At 41.1% G+C, this 18,884-nt stretch overlaps 1 protein-coding gene across 1 annotated transcript in view; it reads right to left on the reverse strand.

Annotated features, from left to right (window-relative positions):
• The window catches only part of LOC308502326 (overexpressed in colon carcinoma 1 protein), a 37,150-nt gene extending 20,204 nt beyond the window's left edge, over positions 1 to 16,946 (reverse strand). The window contains exons 1-2 of the mRNA XM_081059951.1: positions 16,641 to 16,946; positions 1,486 to 1,510 (exon numbers count right to left, since the gene is read on the reverse strand). Of these exons, the coding sequence (XP_080916077.1) occupies positions 1,486 to 1,510; positions 16,641 to 16,686 (71 nt within the window). The 5' untranslated portion in view covers positions 16,687 to 16,946. The remainder of the gene's footprint in view (positions 1 to 1,485; positions 1,511 to 16,640) is intronic.
• Between the last annotated feature and the right edge of the window lie 1,938 nt (positions 16,947 to 18,884).

Genomic DNA, 18,884 nt, shown 5'->3' on the forward strand with positions numbered 1-18,884 from the left:
TGTTTCTCCAGGACCCATCAGCTCCACGTCACTGTCCTTCAATCTAGTTGTGGAGGACGCAGCTCACTGGCCCATGTGGGAATCGATCCAGCAACCCTGTTGTTCAGAGCTCGCACTCTAACCAACTGAGCCCTCTGGCCTCTCTAATTGAAAGTTTTTGAGCAAAGGTCCTAAAAGAGCAGGAGAATGCTTGTAGAACATTCTGGCAACAAAGGAGAGGCTAACAGAGGAACCGAGACACTGCAGTACTAGGAATAAGGTAAGGATGCTGAACTCATCGTGGCTAAATGTTTTCGTAATAAATTGAAACACCGCAACCAGGAGTTTGAAGCAATCTACCCTGCTTCTTTTGTACCGAAAGTTCCATCTAAAATGCACATTTAATTCCCCAAAGGCTTTACAACCCCACTGAAATCTTCTCTGAGTTCCTTTGTAAAAAAAAAAAAAAAAAAAAAAGTGTGACTCTATTTTTTATTCATAACCACTGACAGCCTTCAAGTCTCACCGCTCTCCTTTTGCCCCACATCTGTGCAAACTGATAAGAAAGCTGGGGAACCCCTTCTTCATGATGGCGGGGAAGATCAAACCATGCCACCTCTGACGCAGGAGCCCTCATACCAGTCCCACTCCCCAACCCCAATAAAAACCAGTCACTCACCCCTTCCTTCACTTAAGATGAGGGACCGGTTTGGGTGCCTTCTCTACTCATTCCCAAAAGCGTCATTACGTGAGTAATAAATATCTTCATACTCTCTTGGGGGCGGGGGGGTGTGGCACCATCTATCTTGACACCAAACCAGTTTGGGGTAAGAGTGGGGCAGGAGTTGATCCCACCCTCCATGGAGTAACCACAAACACTCTTAAATAGTCAACTACTGCAAAGTCCTTGCTGTACCTAGATTAGAGGTAGGAGGACGCAGGGAAGGGGCACGTGGAGCCTGAGTTCCTGAGCTCCAGAAAGCTTTCATAGAGAGAGGCCCCGGTATTAAATGTCCTATGGTCTAAAGATCAACTCAATACTGACCGGCTACACCACATGGTCATACATACATTCATTCAAATAGCGAAGTATCAACTTTAAAATGACTGACTGTGCATTTGGTAAATTCTTAGCTCCAGCATCTCCCCACTGGCCAATTGCAAGGCACTGCACAGTCACAGGAGATATGAGCTTCATTCTCCCGTAGTCACTTGCTTTTAACTAGAAGACATCTCTGTAGAAGTTGGAAACACGAACATTTCCCTTTCTTCAAGTTCTGAGTTAAAGGGCTAGGGCAACTGAAAGGCTAAAATGAAAAGTGACAAAATAATACCATTCTTCAAAGAGCACTTTAGTCATACACCAAATGATAATCTTGATTCGTGCATAGTACAGAAAGTATTTCCTTGTCTTTTCAGCAATACATACGTGTAGCTAAAGGTCATAATCGTGAAAAACAGTGTCTTCCTCAGAAAGAGTTTAAAATCATAATATTAATGACTTACACATCTTTAGCTGCTCCTGTAGGTCCTAAAACAAAAAAGAGAGAGAGAGAGGTTTGCATTAGTGATAGCATTGATAACAGAAATTTTAATTCAATACCCAGCTAAAATAATATTCCAGAAGAGACAAGTTGAGAATATGTTTTTTTAAATGATTATTTCAAAAAAAGAAAAAGGAGGGCAAGACAATCATAAAATTCAAATCTTAAATTTAGAATTTATTCTGCCCACTTTTAACAATTCCTATAAATTACAGAGAGTTGGTTCTGAAAGGGATTTTACAGATCACCTAATCCAATCTCCTCCTTTTACACATAAAGAAACGGACAGATTTGAGAAATATTTTCTAAGCTGCACCCCTTCTAAGCTGGTGGCATTGTTATATCACACTCTGCACTAGTCAAAAAGAAAAGCAAAGCCATAAAACAAAATGGAAGTGATATCCTAAATGAATTAGGGAAGTGTCAAGGACACCAGCCTAGCTCCAAAAGGAGTTACATACATTAAAAATCTGCCTGTATTTGTTACTGAACCCTCTCATTTCTGCTCCCCACCCACATGCCAGAAACAACCCCTCTCTTTTGGACCCCATTCCCATCCCCGATTGCAGATTTTCTGCCCACAACAAGGTTGCATCTCCACACTTCCTCCCCCTAATATCCTTATCTAGCGTCATACAACTTGTTTCCAACTTTACTATCTACATGGCATTAAATGTCCTTTAACCTCTTAAAACCTCACTTTCCTCGTGTGTCAAATGAGGGTACTAAGAGTCCCTTTCTCAAAGGTTACTGTGAAGATAATAAAAAACAAATAATAATAAAAAAAATTAATGTGTAAACACAACACAAAGTCTGGCACATAAAAATAGCTAAGTTGTTAGTATTAACAGTCACATTTAACTTAATATCTCCATTTCCAGATCTATGAAATGGAAATCAAGATAACTTCTGCACAAGTCACAGAGCTGTGAAAATAAAGGAAGATGGGCTACAAAGTAAGCACGTAAGAAAAGTTATTGTCAAAGTCGTAAGCACTATGCCCCAGTGACATAAATTTAGGATCCGAATGACTGCAAATTCAAAGCAGAGCATAAAGATAATCAAGATTATACTCCTCTGTCCCAAACAAATACTTTCAAGGCTTTGACCAAGCCTGAATTTTGTAACAAACGTTAACTCCTTTCTTCAGAGAAGAGTACTACTGCTCTGCCACAGCCACCATTTAAATTATATAAATAAAACTGCTTTGGAATCTGGGATCATAAAACCAAAAAAAAAATTCCCTAAAATTAAAACAAAAAAAAAGTTTTAACATGAGAAACACTGCCAACCGTGGAGTATTCTGATAGGAAAAAAAATAAACAAAGGATTGGTGCCATGAAAATGAACGTTTTATTTCAGAATCAAAACAAACGTGAGAATCTGGAAGGAACTCTAGAGTGAAAATAATGCCCTCATTCTCTCATTTTTATTTTCATGGAAAAGGATAGGGAATGTTTGAGTGTTTTCTTGTGGTCAGGGGAGGGGAGAAGCAGACGTGTCAGAAACTGATTCTGTGAAGTCTTACAAAGAAAGAGGACATTATAATGTGGCCCTTGAGCCCATTAGAGGTGGAGGGCCATCTAGTACAGTCCACAGAGGAAAGCAGAGCAGACAGAAGCCATCCCACTCCATCTCGGGGATGATCAGCAGGGTGGGAGGGAGAGAACACCATGAAACTGGAAGGCAGAAGACCCGAGGAAAGTCCTTGTTCCGCTATTTGTCTAACAGTCAAGAAATCACTTTGCTTCCATTTCTAGTACTGGGCCGATAAAGGCAGCTGAGAAGACAAAGCACACTAATGAGTGTGAAATTAGTTTAGAACCAGCACCATGTTGTCTAAGCACTACCTAATTTTAATCAGTCATTAGGAGCCCTCCATCCACTTCACCTTGATTGCACCAGCTCCCGGCACCCATAGGATGTTTTCCCAGTTGGGTTCACCATCTAACATCCCAGCAGGCCCAGGGCAGATGCCTGGTGTTACCTTCTGAAAGGCAGTCAAGAGATAATTTCTTTGTTCTCAAATGTCCCTCGTTTAAAGAGCACCATCTATTTAATAATAGCAAAGGGGAGGGCAAAGAAGTCAGAACCCCTACATCAGTATACAAGTATATACTTGATTATAGTATGAGCGCCATTTTGTCTATTTATTTTTCTTTTTTTAATACATTTTTTAAATTTCTTTTTTTTAAGTATGTAAGTATGGTTGGTATACAATCTCATATTGGTGATATTAGTTTCAGGTGTACAATAGTCGACATTTTTATACCTTACAATGTGATCACTGCACTAATTCGAGGATTCATCTGTCACAGTGCAAACTCATCACAATATTATTGACTCTATTCCCCTTTGCACCCATCCCTCCACCCCCTCCATTCTGTAACCATCCTTTTAGTCTCTGTTTCTATGAGTCTGTTTTGTTTTGTTTTTAGATTCCACATATAATTGAAACCATACGATATTTGCCTTTCTCTGCTATTTGTCTTTCTCTGCCTGACTTATTTCACTTGGCACCATTTTTTTAAAAAAGAAGAAAATATGCATCTTCAAAGCAAGGTAATGCGGTATTAATAATGAGTTTATCACCAGGGCAGGTAGAACATGTCTCCCCAACACACAAATTCTCAGAATAAAAAGAAAAAAAAATGTCATGGTTGGAAACTCGCTGCAAAACCATCAAAATATCTAGGTATGTAAAATGTGAAATATCTCAATTTTCTGCAAAAGTATAAAATCATAAAGTTATAAATAGAAGAAAAATTATCATTACCTTCACTGCGACATTTTAATCACACTTCACCTACATATTGATTATAATTAACCAGATGGAGATCTCTAATTTATGCACACACAAAAAATACTTTGACTAGAACTATTCAGATAGTGCCAAAATCCTATTTGTATTAAATTGTGTTTGTGGTTCATGTGATTTGTCATTTATTAAACAAATATTTATAGTGGTGTGTCTACTTCTTTCCAGGCCTGGGGTTAGCAACACTTCATTTCTTGCCAGAACGACTCTTTCCTGTTTAAGCCTTGGTGCATTAATCTAATGGCCTTAGGAGAAATAGAGACGAGGGAAGGAAACGATGTTTCTTGTGGAATAAAGCACCAGAAAATATACAGACTGTTAGAATTTTTGTGGGTGGAAAGATTTAATGACGATTTTCCAAATGTGCGAATGATTATTACAATTTTATACACCTTCCTAAAAATTAGGTGCGGGGTGGGAGGGCGGGAGGGAGGTATGCTTTCAGAAAAGTATCATCTGCTGTTCCATCTACAAAAAATAATTGTAAATGGTTAGGATATGAAAGGAAGAACAGTTCCTTCTGAAAGTAACTGTTTCTTTAACACTGAAACATTGTTGGTTGTTCACCGGATCACTTCATTTCACAGTGATTGTGTACACCTTTTACTTTACACATTTCAAAAGATTTTAATATTTTATTCATGAGTCCGAAAGCCTCAGTTACATAAAAATACATGCAAATCCAATGTATTCAAGCGTTTCAAACACTCAAGCTGACTGGAATCATGCAAAGACAGTTGGGTTTTGCCCCACGGTCCTGGCACAGCTCTTCTAAAACTCTTGGAATTTCCTAAATGATACCCGTGATAGAAGCCTTTTTCCTTTAATGAGCTGATCTTGGAGGGACCCTAGATAGCTTTCAGATGGGGGTCTGTCACCAGAAAAGCCAACCCTTGATTAGAAGCTTGGAACTTTCAGCCCCACTCCCCAACTTCCAGGGAGGAGAGAGGGGCTGGAGACTGAGTTAATCGCCAATGGCTAATGATTTCATCAACCACACCTGCCTAATGAAACGCCATAAAATCCTTAAAACGACGGGGTTCAAAGAGCTTCCGAGTTGGGAGACACATCTATGTGCCAGGAGGGTGGTGCACCCCCAACTCCATGGAAACAGAGCTCCTGCAGTTCTGTGAGCCATAGAAAATGATCAAGTCTGAGGAAGGGGGCTGTGGGAACCGCCAAATTTGTAGCCAAGAAGGACAGAAATGCAAAGAACCTTGGGACCCAATGCTTGCAACTGGTGTCTGAAGTGGGGCATCTTGGGGGACCTGAACCCCTAAACCAGTAGCGACTGACACTAACTCAGTGTAGTATCAGAACTCATCTTAGCTGCAGGAGGCCCATTTGATGTCAAAGAATTGGACAACTGGATGGTATCAGGAGGAAATAAATAACTCAGATATTCTTCATGTTTTATAACATGTGTTATACAAATGTGGTATCCTATGAACAGCCTTCAACTGCTCAATGAATCAAACCAAAATTGAACTGTGCTGTATTTAGTCTAAAATAATTATTTACACTCCAGGTATGGAGTTGTTCAACTATATTTTCTTATTTACTAATTTGGCCCCATTCCCGAACAACTGCAGAAAAACCTTCTGCATTAGTTTCCTATGGCTGCTATCACAAATGATCACAAACGAGGTGGCTTAAAACAACAGATACACGTGTCCTAGGATTTCTGGAGGCCAGAAGTCCACATTAAGGTGCCAGCTGGGGCACACTCCCTCCACAGGTCCTAGGAGAACCCATCCATGCCTGCCGTAGCACCTGGTGGCAGTCAGCATTCCTTGGTGTTCTTTGCCAGGTACCACTGCACTCTCCATACCGTCCACACCTTCTCCTCTCTGTATCTCTGCCTTCTCTTCTGTTTCTTATAAGAATGCGTATCATTGGATTTAGGGTAGATAATCGAAGATGATCTCATTTGCAAATTCTTACCTTAATTACATCTGCAAAGGCCCTTTTCCCAAATAGAATAACATTCACACATCCCAGGGGTTAGGACCTGGACATAACTTTTTGGAGGTCACCATCCACCATCCTCTTAACTCTGTCCACCCCACCTCTACAAAATAGGAATGCTCTTTTGAAAACAAATATAGAGCAAACTTAATACTTGGGGGAAAATTAAATTTTATATAACGTATCATACATTTCCCAAAAACAGACAAAATTTTATTCCTAATGAATGATAAAACAAGACAGCTGCAAGTTACTACATCAGGTGAGTAATTTTAAGTAGATATATATAACATCTGGGTTCCTACAGACAGATGTTCCTTTGCACTCTAACCAGTCTTATAAGTTCAGACGAGTGAGTCATACTTCCCAGGATGTTTTTAATATTTTTCAGGTTCATGTTTATTGTTATGAGTTCCTCACAAATACCAAATTCTAATATAAAAAATTATCCACCATTTTAAAGAAAGAGCACATACATGTTTACATTTAATAGACTAAAAAAATAGTCTATTAATGCCTTTTTCATCACTATTCCATAGCAACTTATAGAGGTTTATATAATATACTGGAAATATTCACACAAGTAAATGAATTGCTAAATTACATATTAAATCGTATTTCTTTCTTCAGACTGAGTGGTGATAATTTAAACAAATTTAAAAACACACACATCAAAAAATACAATTATATATATAAAGAGTTTCTAGAAAGTACTAAACATTTACAAATCACTCCTCTCTCAGCATACTAATCAGAAAAGTAAATGATTATGGCTCTTATGGGAAATAATAAAAACATGCAGGAATGTTTTACTCTCTATTTGCTTTATTAAAAAGTCCCTCTGAGAACTGTGTAAGCAAAACTACAGGAAAATAAACAAAATTCTCTTTGATTTTGACAGCTTGCTGTGTCTCCTCTGACCCACAAGAATTCTAAAACTATGTCACAGTCTCACTTTGGCCCAAAGAAGCAGAACAACAGCTCTTCAGTTCAACCAAAGCAATTTTTAGTTTTCAAGAAGTCAATAAAGACACAGTCATTTCTTCCATAAAGGAGAAAAAAATTCAGGTCAATATGTCTTAGAAGTATAAAATTACGTGAATGAACGTGGAAGCTCTTACAGAAAATCTCTTCGCTTACCAGTGTTCCTTGTTGAATAGCTACACCTTAGGTAGGTACAAATTAAAATAAAGGGAGCCACATAAGTACAGACCCAAAGTAACGCACTGCCATTTATCTGCTATAATCTAAGGCATGTCTATACTGAGCCATAAGCAGTTTGTGGCAGAACTGAATAATTAACTTCGGTCACCTTTAGGAACTGTTCACGTGGTTGCAAGGTCAATGCTGGGGAGTTGGGAAAGGTACATGGCCTGCTTCTATCACACCTGGGGTGACGCCTGAGCAGTACCTCAAACATGGAACCCCCTGATCACCTGCATCTTCCTACCTTCCCTTTAGACGTAGCAGCATCTCTTCCAGTTACCCAGGCTTTAACAGTTTGTTTTCACTTGCCCCGCCTCCTTCCTCCTCACATACAGCCCATCCTCAGCCTGGATGTCTCCCAGGGGTCTCTGACATCCACACCTCCACCATTCCAGGCACTCTTCATGTCGCTGATTCCGGACAGCAGCTTTAACTTTATGTCGCCCTATATGCTCACTCTTTCCTTCTACACCAGTTAATGAATGTCTTTCCCCATATTAATAATAAGTAGTATATTGAGTTCTTACCATATACGAGGCACTGTTCTAAGCACTTCGCGTACATTAACTCAGTTACTCTTTCCCATTTTACAGGCAACTAAGGTATAGACTGTTTAAGCAAGTTGCCTGAGGTCATGCAGCTAACAAATGACAAAAATGAGATTTGAACTGGGGCCTTTGGGCTCCAGAGCCCACTCTCAACTCTGAGGCTTTCCTGCCTCTCCATCCTCCTGGCTCCTCCGCATAACCATTCTTACCTCCTTCCCAACACCCTGTCACCAAAATGAAACCCTAGAGTCAGTCAGGCCATTCTCACTGCCCTCAAATGCACCACGTCCATATCTGCCCGTTATGATTTCATACAGTACTAAAAATGGCCTCCTTCCATTTCCTGCTTATTCAAATCTTAGCTATTTTTCAAAGTTAAATTAAATCTCACTTCTTCCAAGCAGGCTTTCCTGACTGCTTGTGGCTTTGTTTCCTTCTCTCAATTGCTAGATCAGTTACAGTGTGACCACACAATTTACGACTTAATTTTGTATCATCTTTGTTTCCCAAATATCCTCATCCATTCAACAACAACAAAAGAAAAAAACTTGAGGACCAAAAAATCCCACTGAAAGTTTGGATATTGGTCTAGAGGCTGAGGATACAGTTATAAACGAGATGCATGAGGCTCCTATAAGACCTACATTTGGGGAAGGGGAACAAAACAGACAATAAATAAACAAACAAAATATCACCTCTCCAGCAGAGAGTGTTTCAAATAGAGAGAATACAAAAGTGAGCTCAGCATGTTTACAGAACAGAAAGAAGGATGGTGAGGCTGGGGCCTAAGTGAGCTAAGGACTATGTTTCCCCGAAAATAAGACCTAGCTGGACAATCAGCTCTAATGCATGTTTTGGAGCAAAATTAATATAAGGCCCAGTCTTATTTTACTATAATATAACACCGGGTCTTTATTTTATTATATTATATATTACATTATATTATGTTATGTTATGTTATGTTATATTATATTATGTTATATTATGTTGTATTATATTGTATCATATTGTATTATATTGTATTACATTGTATTATAAAGACCCAGTCTTATTTTACTTTAAGGCCAGGTTAATATAATAATATAACACCAGATCTTATATTAATTTTTGCTCCAAAAGACGCATTAGAGCTGATTGTATGGCTAGGTCTTATTTTCGGGGCAACACGGTAGCACAAGATACAAATGACTTCTTTTTTTTAAATAATTTTTTTAAACTTTCAATTGCAGTTGACATACATTATATTAGTTTCTGGCATACAACATACTGATTAGACATTTATATAACTTATGAGGTGATCACCTCTATAAGTCGAGTACCCATCTGACACCATACATAATTATTACAGTATTATTGACTATATTCCCTATGCTATACTTTACTTCCCCAGGACTATTTTGTAACTACCAATTTGTACTTCTTAATCCCTTCCCCTTTTTCACCCATCCTCCCATTTCTCCTCCCATCTGGCAACCCTCAAAATGTTCTCTGTATCTATGAGTTTGTGTCTGCTTTGTTTGTTCATTTATTTTGTTCTTCAGATTGCATATATAAGTGAAATCATATGACATTTGTCTTTCTCTGTATGACTTACTGCACTCAGCTACCCTCTAGGTCCATCCATGTTATTGCAGATGGCAGGATTTCATTCCTTTTTATGGCTGAGAAATATTCCATTGTATACCATATTTTGCCACATATAATGTGCGCCCACGTTTTTGGCCCAAACTTTCAGGGGAAAATATCTTTTAATTTTTTAATTCACATTTTTATTTGTTTACATTAAGATACTTGTTTTTTGTATTATAAAGGGATTTTAGTCTTTATTTTTTAACATATTATGGTATAAGAAATTTTATGTAACAAATAATTACAAAACACAAGAACAGATACAAGGTACAAGAAATTTCATGTACCAGTAACAAAGTTACGATACTTAACGCATCACAGAAGGTCAAGAACTCTTCATCGTTTCGAGTTCATCTTAAGTTCAATAAAACCTATTATCGTATTCCAGGGTATTATTTTGCATATGGTTTTCATTATTGATTTCTAGAGTTACACTTTTAACTCATAAGCATGAATAAAAGGATTAAAAACATTTATATAGATATGATAGTATACAGTACTATCCGTATATAATGCACATCCTTATTTTTCCCTCACAAATTTGGGCAGAAAAGTGCACATTATACATGGCAAATACAGTATGTGTACCATGTCTTCTTTACCCTTTTATGCACTGATGGAAACCCAGGTTGCCTCCATATCTTGGCTGTTGTAAATAATGCTGTAATGAACATATGGATGTACATGTCCCTTCGAAATACTATTTTGAGTTTCTTCAGATAAATACCCAGAAGGGGGTCCTTGTCTCTTGTTAGAGCCTTTGTTTTAAAGTCTATTTTGTCTGATACAAGTATTGCTATCCCAGATTTTTGTTTGTTCCCATTTTCATGAAATATCTTTGTCTATCCCTTTACTTTCAGTCTATGTGTCTTTCAATCTGAAGTGAGTCTCTTGTAGGAAGAACGTGTAAGAGTCTTGTTTTTTTATCCATCCACCCATCCTATATCTTTGTCTATCCCTTTACTTTCAGTCTATGTGTCTTTCAATCTGAAGTGAGTCTCTTGTAGGAAGAACGTGTAAGAGTCTTGTTTTTTTATCCATCCACCCATCCTATGTCTTTGGATTAGAACATTTAATCCACTTACATTGAAAGTAAATGCTGATAGATATATAGCTATTGCCACTTTATTACTCATATTTTTTATCTTTATTTTTCTTCATCTTCTTCTTAGGGGAGTCCCTTTAACATTTCTTGTAATACTGGATTGGTGGTGATAAACTCCTTTAGCTTTTTCTTGTCTGAGAAGCTCTTTATCTGTCCTATGATTCCAAATGATAGCTTTGCTGGGTAATCTTGGTTGTAGGTCCTTGCTTTTTATCACTTTGAATATTTTCTGCCAATCTCTTCTGGCCTACAAAGATTCTGTTAAGAAATCAGCTGACAGTCTTATGGGAGCTCCCTTGTAGGTAACTATTGTTCTTTTCCTGCTTTTAAGATTCTCTCTTTGTCTTTAACCTTTAGTATTATAGTTACGATGTGACTTGGTGTGGGCCTCTTTGGATTCAGCTTGTTTAGGAACTCTCTGCACTTCCTGGGCTTGTATATCTCTTTCCTTTGGCAGGTTAGGAAAGTTTTCCATCATTATTTCTTCAAATAGGTTTTCAATTCCTTGCTTTCTCTCTTCTTCTTCTTCTCGATCCTCTGCTTCATCTAATCTACTGTTGATTCCCTCTAATATTATTTCAGTTATTGTATTCTTCATCTCTGACTTGTTCTTTTTTACATTTTCTATCTCCATTATTATGTTTCCTATCTCACTGTTGAAGTTGTCCCTGAGATCATTGAGCATCCTCACAACCAGTGTTCGGAACTCTGCATCTGGTAGATTGCTTGTCTCCATTTTGTTTAGTTCTTTTTCCAGAGTTTTTTCTTGTTGTTTCACTTGGGACATGTTTCTTTGTCTCCCTATTTTGGCTGCCTCCCTGTCTTTGTTTCTATGTATTAAGTAGAGCTGCTGTGTCTCCCAGTCTTAGTAGAGTAGCCTTATGTAGTAGGTATCCTTTGGAACTCAGTGGTGCAGTCTCCCTGGTCACCTGAGCCAGGTGTTGTACGTCTGTCCCTTGTAGGGAGAAAGCTGCCCCTCCAGTCCTTGCCATGAAACCAGACAATTCAGTTCCTCCCCCTATGTCCCTGGCACGTTTCAAACTGCTGCCCCAAAAGTGGAGCTCAGAGAAAGTGAGTAAGGAAGTCCGTGTGGGGGCCCTTTAAGAGTATCACCTGGGACTGCAGCCACCCTCCATCTCACTCAGCCACAATCTCCACTGGTTTTCACAGCCAAAAGTCATGGGCACTTCTCTTCCAGGCATTGGAAACCTGGGCTGGGAGGCTGGTGTGGAGCTGGGATCCCTCGCTCCTAAGGCAGAACCTCCACAGCCAAGATATCCTTCCTGGTTTTCAACTGCCAGACACAGGTATGGGACTAGCCCTTCCCCATCTCTGTCCCTCCTAACAGTTTCCACATGGCTTCTTCTGTATGTCCTTAGTTATAGGACATCAGTTCAGCTAGACTTCAGGCGATTCTCAATGATGGTTGTTCTATAGTTTAGTTGTAATTATGATGTGGTCGTGAGAGGAGGCAATCATAGCATTTACTCCACCATCTTGACTGGAAATCACAAATGACTTCTTGATGGTATCAACAAAATTTTACAGCATTTCCCCCCCTATTAGGCCTGGACTAATGCTAACCACAGTGGCAGCATTTCAATACTACCAAAGTAGTTATAGATGTATTAAGGCTGAGCCATACAGCTACATCAAAAGAAGAGAAATGATAATTATCTAACTGAAGATGAGGAGATAACTAATCTAAATAATTAGACCCAAAACAATTATATTAACTCACTGGGTATACTGATAACATAGGATAATTATTAAACCCCTCCTCCTGAGACTATTGTTATATAAATAGCAGAAGAACTATGGTAGAAGCATTCTGATAATAAACTGCCCACAAAGTCAGGGTCAGATAGTTGCCAGCGACATACCTCTGGTAGAACAACTACACCTAACCAATTCAACTATTGTGAACAGAATACTTCTGAAATAACTTTACTGCTGTAAACAACTGCTACAGCCTTAGCCTGCAATGAAATAGACTATTGAAGATATAACGGAATCATTCAAAGTTTTAAGACTCACTTAACAATTTACATCACAGACTCACTTAACAATCTATATGTATGACTGAATAGAGGGAATGACTGATCTATTGTAGATCAGTAGCTGAAACGCAGGCTTGCTCATTTCTCTGCCTAGTCAGGGAATATGTCCAAAGGAAAACAAAGGGCTAGAGAATCTGATTGCTGAGACAGAGAGGTGAGGGTGAGACAGAGAGAACAAAAGCTACCTGCCTTAGAGTTAAATCTAACTCTTTAAAAAATGTATTATTTAATCCAGATGTTTCTTTATAGTTTAGGGACTAGACTCTAGACTACACAGGAAAAATGTACTAAATCTTCACTGAATGGAAAATACAAGAATTCCTCCCACTATAGTTCTCAGTTGGGAAAAATCAAATTCCTACATGGAGAGGGATATTAGTACAACATTAAAATGGAGAGAGCTCTTGTATAATTGAAGTGGTTCTCATGATCCCATTTAAACTGATGGTTCAACTCCTCCCTGAAGCTTTCTCTGATTAAACTATGTTTTTTAACATCTCTTGGGTATGTGGATGTTCATGTGTAGTCTATTATCCTGTGCTTTGCAATTGTTCTCAAATAGTTAATCTTCCTCTCTAGACTATCAATTTCTCAAGGGCAAGAAAGTTTCACTCTACAACCATCCATTCCTGGCTGCCCTGACCCTTGCCCTCAATTCTTAGTAGAGTACAGTGCTCTGCACATGGGGTGGGGGTTGTTTAAGTTTATGGCTAGAAATCTTCTGTAAAGGAAATTTAACCTGAGTGATCTAGAGACTGATTCCTTCTGGCTATTTGACCATTTTACTGCATATCAGTTTTCCAACATGTTGACATACAGAATCAAATGTACTCAAGTACATTACTAAATACCAATGTGTCATATTAACCAGTTCCAACAGACAAAAGCCAAGAAAGGCAGTTGTCCAGATAGTTCAGGGAAAGAAGAAACAGTCATCTGGTTTTACCCAAATCACTCAGAGTAAAACAGGGCTTATAATGGAGATTTCAGGTTCGGAGGCATTATTATAAAGTGCTAATGCATCCTTTAAAAGTGGATTTGCCATGTTCTTATAGAAAAATATTCAGGGAAAAACATTTCAATTTCAACAGGGTAATAATATTCCCCTGAGCGAGGATGGTCACTACTGTATAATAATTACAGTACTATTATATTATATAAAAATTACTGTAATTTTGCGTTCAAGCTGCAATGGAAAACAGTGAAATGAAATACCCATAGTAACACAATCAGCACAGTGCTGAAGTCAAGCTTCAGCCTCTCTCTCTCTCCAGGCTCAAGTTCAGCACCTTTCCCACCATATCTTTCTTTTTTTTTTTTTTTTGAAAAGCTTAAGCATGGCTATTAAATTGTATGACTCCGGAGACATTTCAAAAGCTGCGCATGGTACGTGCCTGGACCACGGGAACATGTGTCCAATGCATTTCATTGTGCTTGGGTTCAAAGCTTGGTCAAGAGCGTATTTGATGCTGAAATCAAAGTTCACAATGGAAAGAGATTTAAGTACCTCTGCACTCTAATTTATTTTCCTTAACCTTACATCTCTCATCCTGATGCATTCCCTTGCTGAACCCGACGTCCTACCACCAGCTCACAGAAAATTTCAAAAGCACAATGACCAAATCCCAGAGCTAGCCAATTGGATTCACCAGCAGGAAAATGTTTGAGGAATGACTTCTCAAAGCCAAGGGCAGATCCCTCAAAGAGGTGATGCAGTAACTCCCTGTTCGTGATGTTTTCTTTTCCTAATGTTTTACAGTCTGCACTATCTTGCTCTTCTCTGAACACAGTAATTTTTAGCAAAGAGCAAGCTAGAGGAGAGAACAACATGCTCTTGCATGAGCTGTCCTTCATAAACAAAAGTGAGGCTACTCATCAAAAAGACATGAGTGGTTTTTTTCAATATAACGATACCTCCCTTGATGTAATAAGAGATGTGCTCCTAGGGGGAAAAAAATCAACCAAATATTTGTAAGGAGAATCACATTTTCCCCTTTTCTTACATTACCATCTCAGAGCTACCTTATCATCATTCTGATTTTAGTAAAATGGGACTCCTCCCTCTATCTTCAAACCTGGCAAGCAGTTCATTAATAAATAAAAATGTAAACGAACTAAACTAGCTCCACTTTAAAGGAAATCTGTTACAAATCCTTTCTATGATTTTTTTTCTTTTTTTTTTTTTTACTATGGATAATTGTCCTTAACCTTTTTTAAAGTAGGGTATACACCCAGTGGATGGCATAGGGTCCCAGGGCATGTTAGATTGAAAGATGTAATTCATGGTGTAGGATGTAGCCTTGACATTGTTTCAGGTTTCTACACAGAGCTCTCTGGCCATTCTCAGGTGAGAATACTGTTCTTGCCCTCTTCAGCAGAAGGTGCTAACTAACCTTGTCACTGTTACATGAACAGAAAAGATTTGTTCCCCGGTGGCTCTCTGCATGTCATAAGGATGGGAATTTAATTCAAGATGATGAAGATTATCTGTAAGGGATAAAGTTTTCAATGAATCATTGCCTGGGTTCAGTCGCAGCTCTAGGACTAGAATCCCAAGTATTTTAGAGCCTTCTCTTAAAATACTCCATGTGTGATCACGGAGAGCCAAAGAGGAAAAACTCTCCTGCCTGGGATGAGACAAGGGAGTCAGAGAGTCATTCTTGGCCAATTAACTGAGCAGATTTCCATATGTGATCCCATTATGTGAACATCAAAATAAACTTTAAAATAAATAAACAAATAAGGCTTGAATTTTAAAACTGCATCTTCCACCAAGGTCTGGGTTGAGGGAAGTGACAGGCCCAAGGTCACAAAGTCATTGACAGGGCATCTCGCTGGCCTAGGAAATACTGCAGCATCAAGCGACTGTTTACATTTGCTGGTTGGGATATGATGTAGCATTTGATTGATCTCAGTTGGAGGAGATACAAGTTCTTTATCCTCATGGACACCAAATTAGGTCAACAGACATTCAAAACAGATCCAGACTCTTAAACTGGGAGACACTGGGGTTGGTTAAAGAAAAGGGTTGAATTTTGGAACAAGCCACTTGATACAAAGCCTGACTGACTCGGGGAATCTAGAAGACTTCACCAGCCCATCAACAAAATGAAGTGATGTAAAAAAAAAAAAAAAAAAGTTTCAATATGCTTTTATTTCTTAATGAAACATATAGGAAGAGATCACTGCTAGCATTAAAACTCTGTGACACATATTTAAAGCTTCCTACATACTGCAGCCTCTCAAAGAAATCCTAAAAACAGCCCAGCGGGTCTTAAGCATCAAGACCGACTCAGGTGAATTTTTAGAGCCCTGTGTGCAGTTCTCAATTCCGCTCGCATCCTCCCAGCACCACCACCAAAAAACTCCTGACTTGTTGGGCGGCACTTTCCGGGGGCAGCGTCTGGGTTCCGAGGACGTGGGAACGAGGCCTGGGGGACCCAGCGTGGGAGCCGGGGGCACGGACGGGGGCCGCAACTGGGAGCAACTCTTCCCCAGGAGGGTGCCCCGCCAGGGCAGACCCGCCGCCCGTCCTCCCGCGCTCCCTCCGCGGGATCGCCCCGCAGGCTCTCCCGGTCCAGGCGTGACCGCCCCCGCTCGGGGAAATGCCCTGCTTTCGGTCGTCTCAAAAGCGGGCGAACTGCTCCAGTCCGGAAAATGCGGACAAGGAGAGGCGGCTGCGCGCCCTGCCTCCCCGGGCCCCTACCCCCGTCCTCCCCGCCCGCAGACCGCCCCGCTCTCCCCGCGTGGCGCCCCGCGCCCCTGGCCGCCCGTCGCCCTCACCTCGGCCCGCGCCCGCGCTGCTGGCGGTGGAGTTCCCGCAGCCCATCGCGCCGCCAGCCGGGGAAGAGGCGCCGCGAGCCGGCGGCCGCACGTCCTGGGGGCGGTGACGGAGGCGGAGGGCGGTGCGCCCAGCGCAGGAGGCCCGCGGAGGGCACGCGGGGCCAGAGGACACGCGGGAGCCGCCCCCTGCCGCCGCCGATGGGCGCGGGCCAGGGCGGAAACCGCCGGGCACCTCTCGCCCCCACCCAGCTCCTGGACCCCGCGGGGCCCACCCGTCACCTCGGCAACGGCGGCTCCGGCCAATCCGCAGCCTCCGGTGCGCTCCCCGGCCCAGCATTGGTCGTCGTGAAGAGGGGGCGGGAGTTTAAAGTGGGTTTGAGGGCAAGGGCGAGGTGGAGGGGCGTGGCCGGCGCGCCCACGGGGCTGCGGAGGAGGAGCGGGGGAGCCGCACCTGCCCACTCCACGCATCCGCTTTGCCTTCTCTTTCCTCTCCTCCCCTCCCTCCTCCAGGATGGGAGGAACAGAGGAAGTGGCAGGCAACACCTGTTTGGGGCACCGTGGGCTCCCATTAAATGATATTGACAGAATGAAGTTCATTCGGGTCTGGAGTCAAACTGAAATTCGTTTCTGCTTTAACAGAAAACGAATGCACCTCTGTTCCCCAATCCTCACTGCCTGATAAAGAACATATATTTCCCCCACGTTAGGCACGTTAACTTATTCTGCTTTAAAAGGAGGGCCACAATTTTGATAACTTGGATCCAGAACTTCCACTTTGATTAATGACAGAACTGTGAATTTACATTGCACCTTTCAATCTAATAGTTAGACAAGTGTTACTGGAGTCAGACTGTTCAAGCTACAATCTCTGCTCTGCCCCCCAGACTTCGGCAAAGTTACTTAACCCATTAGGGTATCAGTTGTACCTGTAAAATGTCCCTAACAATTCAGATTGTAATGCAGTATCTCCAGTCCCGCTCCCCACACAACAATGCAGGATATGGTGAGGCCAAAAAGGAACAACTGAGCCATAGATAGGGGAGTCATACCACTATATTCTCGCTGGCGGCTGGTGAGACACAAAAGCAAACATCCACCAGTACCCCAACAAGGGGTCTTCCTGCACCCCAGTCTCGCTGGCAGCGAGGCAAGACCCAGGAAGTAGGATCAACACATCATCCGCAATCCACAATCCGCTTGCTAATTGCACTTGCTAGCCGCAATCTGCAGTCCGCTTCTCTGCCATAGCGGATGGCCATCTGATTACAGCTGATGGCCATCTAATAACCAAGCCAGCACCTTTCCACATCAGGTCGACAGCCTGGAAACTGCTCTCTGGAATTCTGTCCCCATACACATGTAAAGCTTGATCCTAAATAAATGGCCAGCTAGTCTTCTTTTCCTTAAATCTATCAGAACTTCATACTAATTCCCGGAAGGGAAGGACTAACTAATTTATCATAATGTCCTCCTGGCTCATAGTACAGACTCAATAAATGTTTTGTGAGACGAAGTCAAGCCAGGAATTAAATCTCCATTTTAAATCCATCTAATATTTATAGAGAGCCTAGTCTGCGCCAAGTCCTTTGTTAAAATTAAGTTCCAGGGATACAAACATGCAGGAGCCAGTCTAACCAGGCAGACTGATGATAAACAAATTCATTACAGTATAGCTGGGATGGTAACAGAATACAGGGTGCTGTATTCCAGCCCAGAGGATGCTGGGATCTGGTTAAAAGACTTTCCTAAAACCATGCAGTTGTATTTAGAGAAAAACCTTGAAACAGAACCTGGTGGACTGTTCAACAGACCTGGGCAATGGCGAGGACCAGATGATCCTGTCATACAGAGACAAAAGATACACCATCACCACTTGAAATAGATATGTCTGGGCATGTGCTGAGATGGTAATTAATTCTTGGGTAAATGAGGATGTTTCTGAGCTGTCTGACTTCTAGAAACATCATTTCTCTACCTTGGCCTCCACTATTTGGTTCAGTGGCTATCCCCACACAGACCCAGAACCAGTGGGGAGGAAGAGGGGACTTTCCAACAGCCAAGAGAAATGCTCTTGTTTATTTCTGGACTGTCTGACACTCAACAGCAGCCCTTGGACACTTATAAGAAAGAGGGAAACGGGCCCTGACATGCAGGCACTGGCCTGACACTCGCAGTGAGGCCTTTGTGGTCTCCCACTCAACACCGTTGCATAGAACACCAGTATCCGACGAGGCCACTCAAACT

This window comes from Rhinolophus hipposideros, assembly GCF_964194185.1.
Source record: "Rhinolophus hipposideros genome assembly, chromosome: 9".
In the NCBI taxonomy this organism is placed as follows: Eukaryota; Metazoa; Chordata; class Mammalia; order Chiroptera; family Rhinolophidae; genus Rhinolophus; species Rhinolophus hipposideros.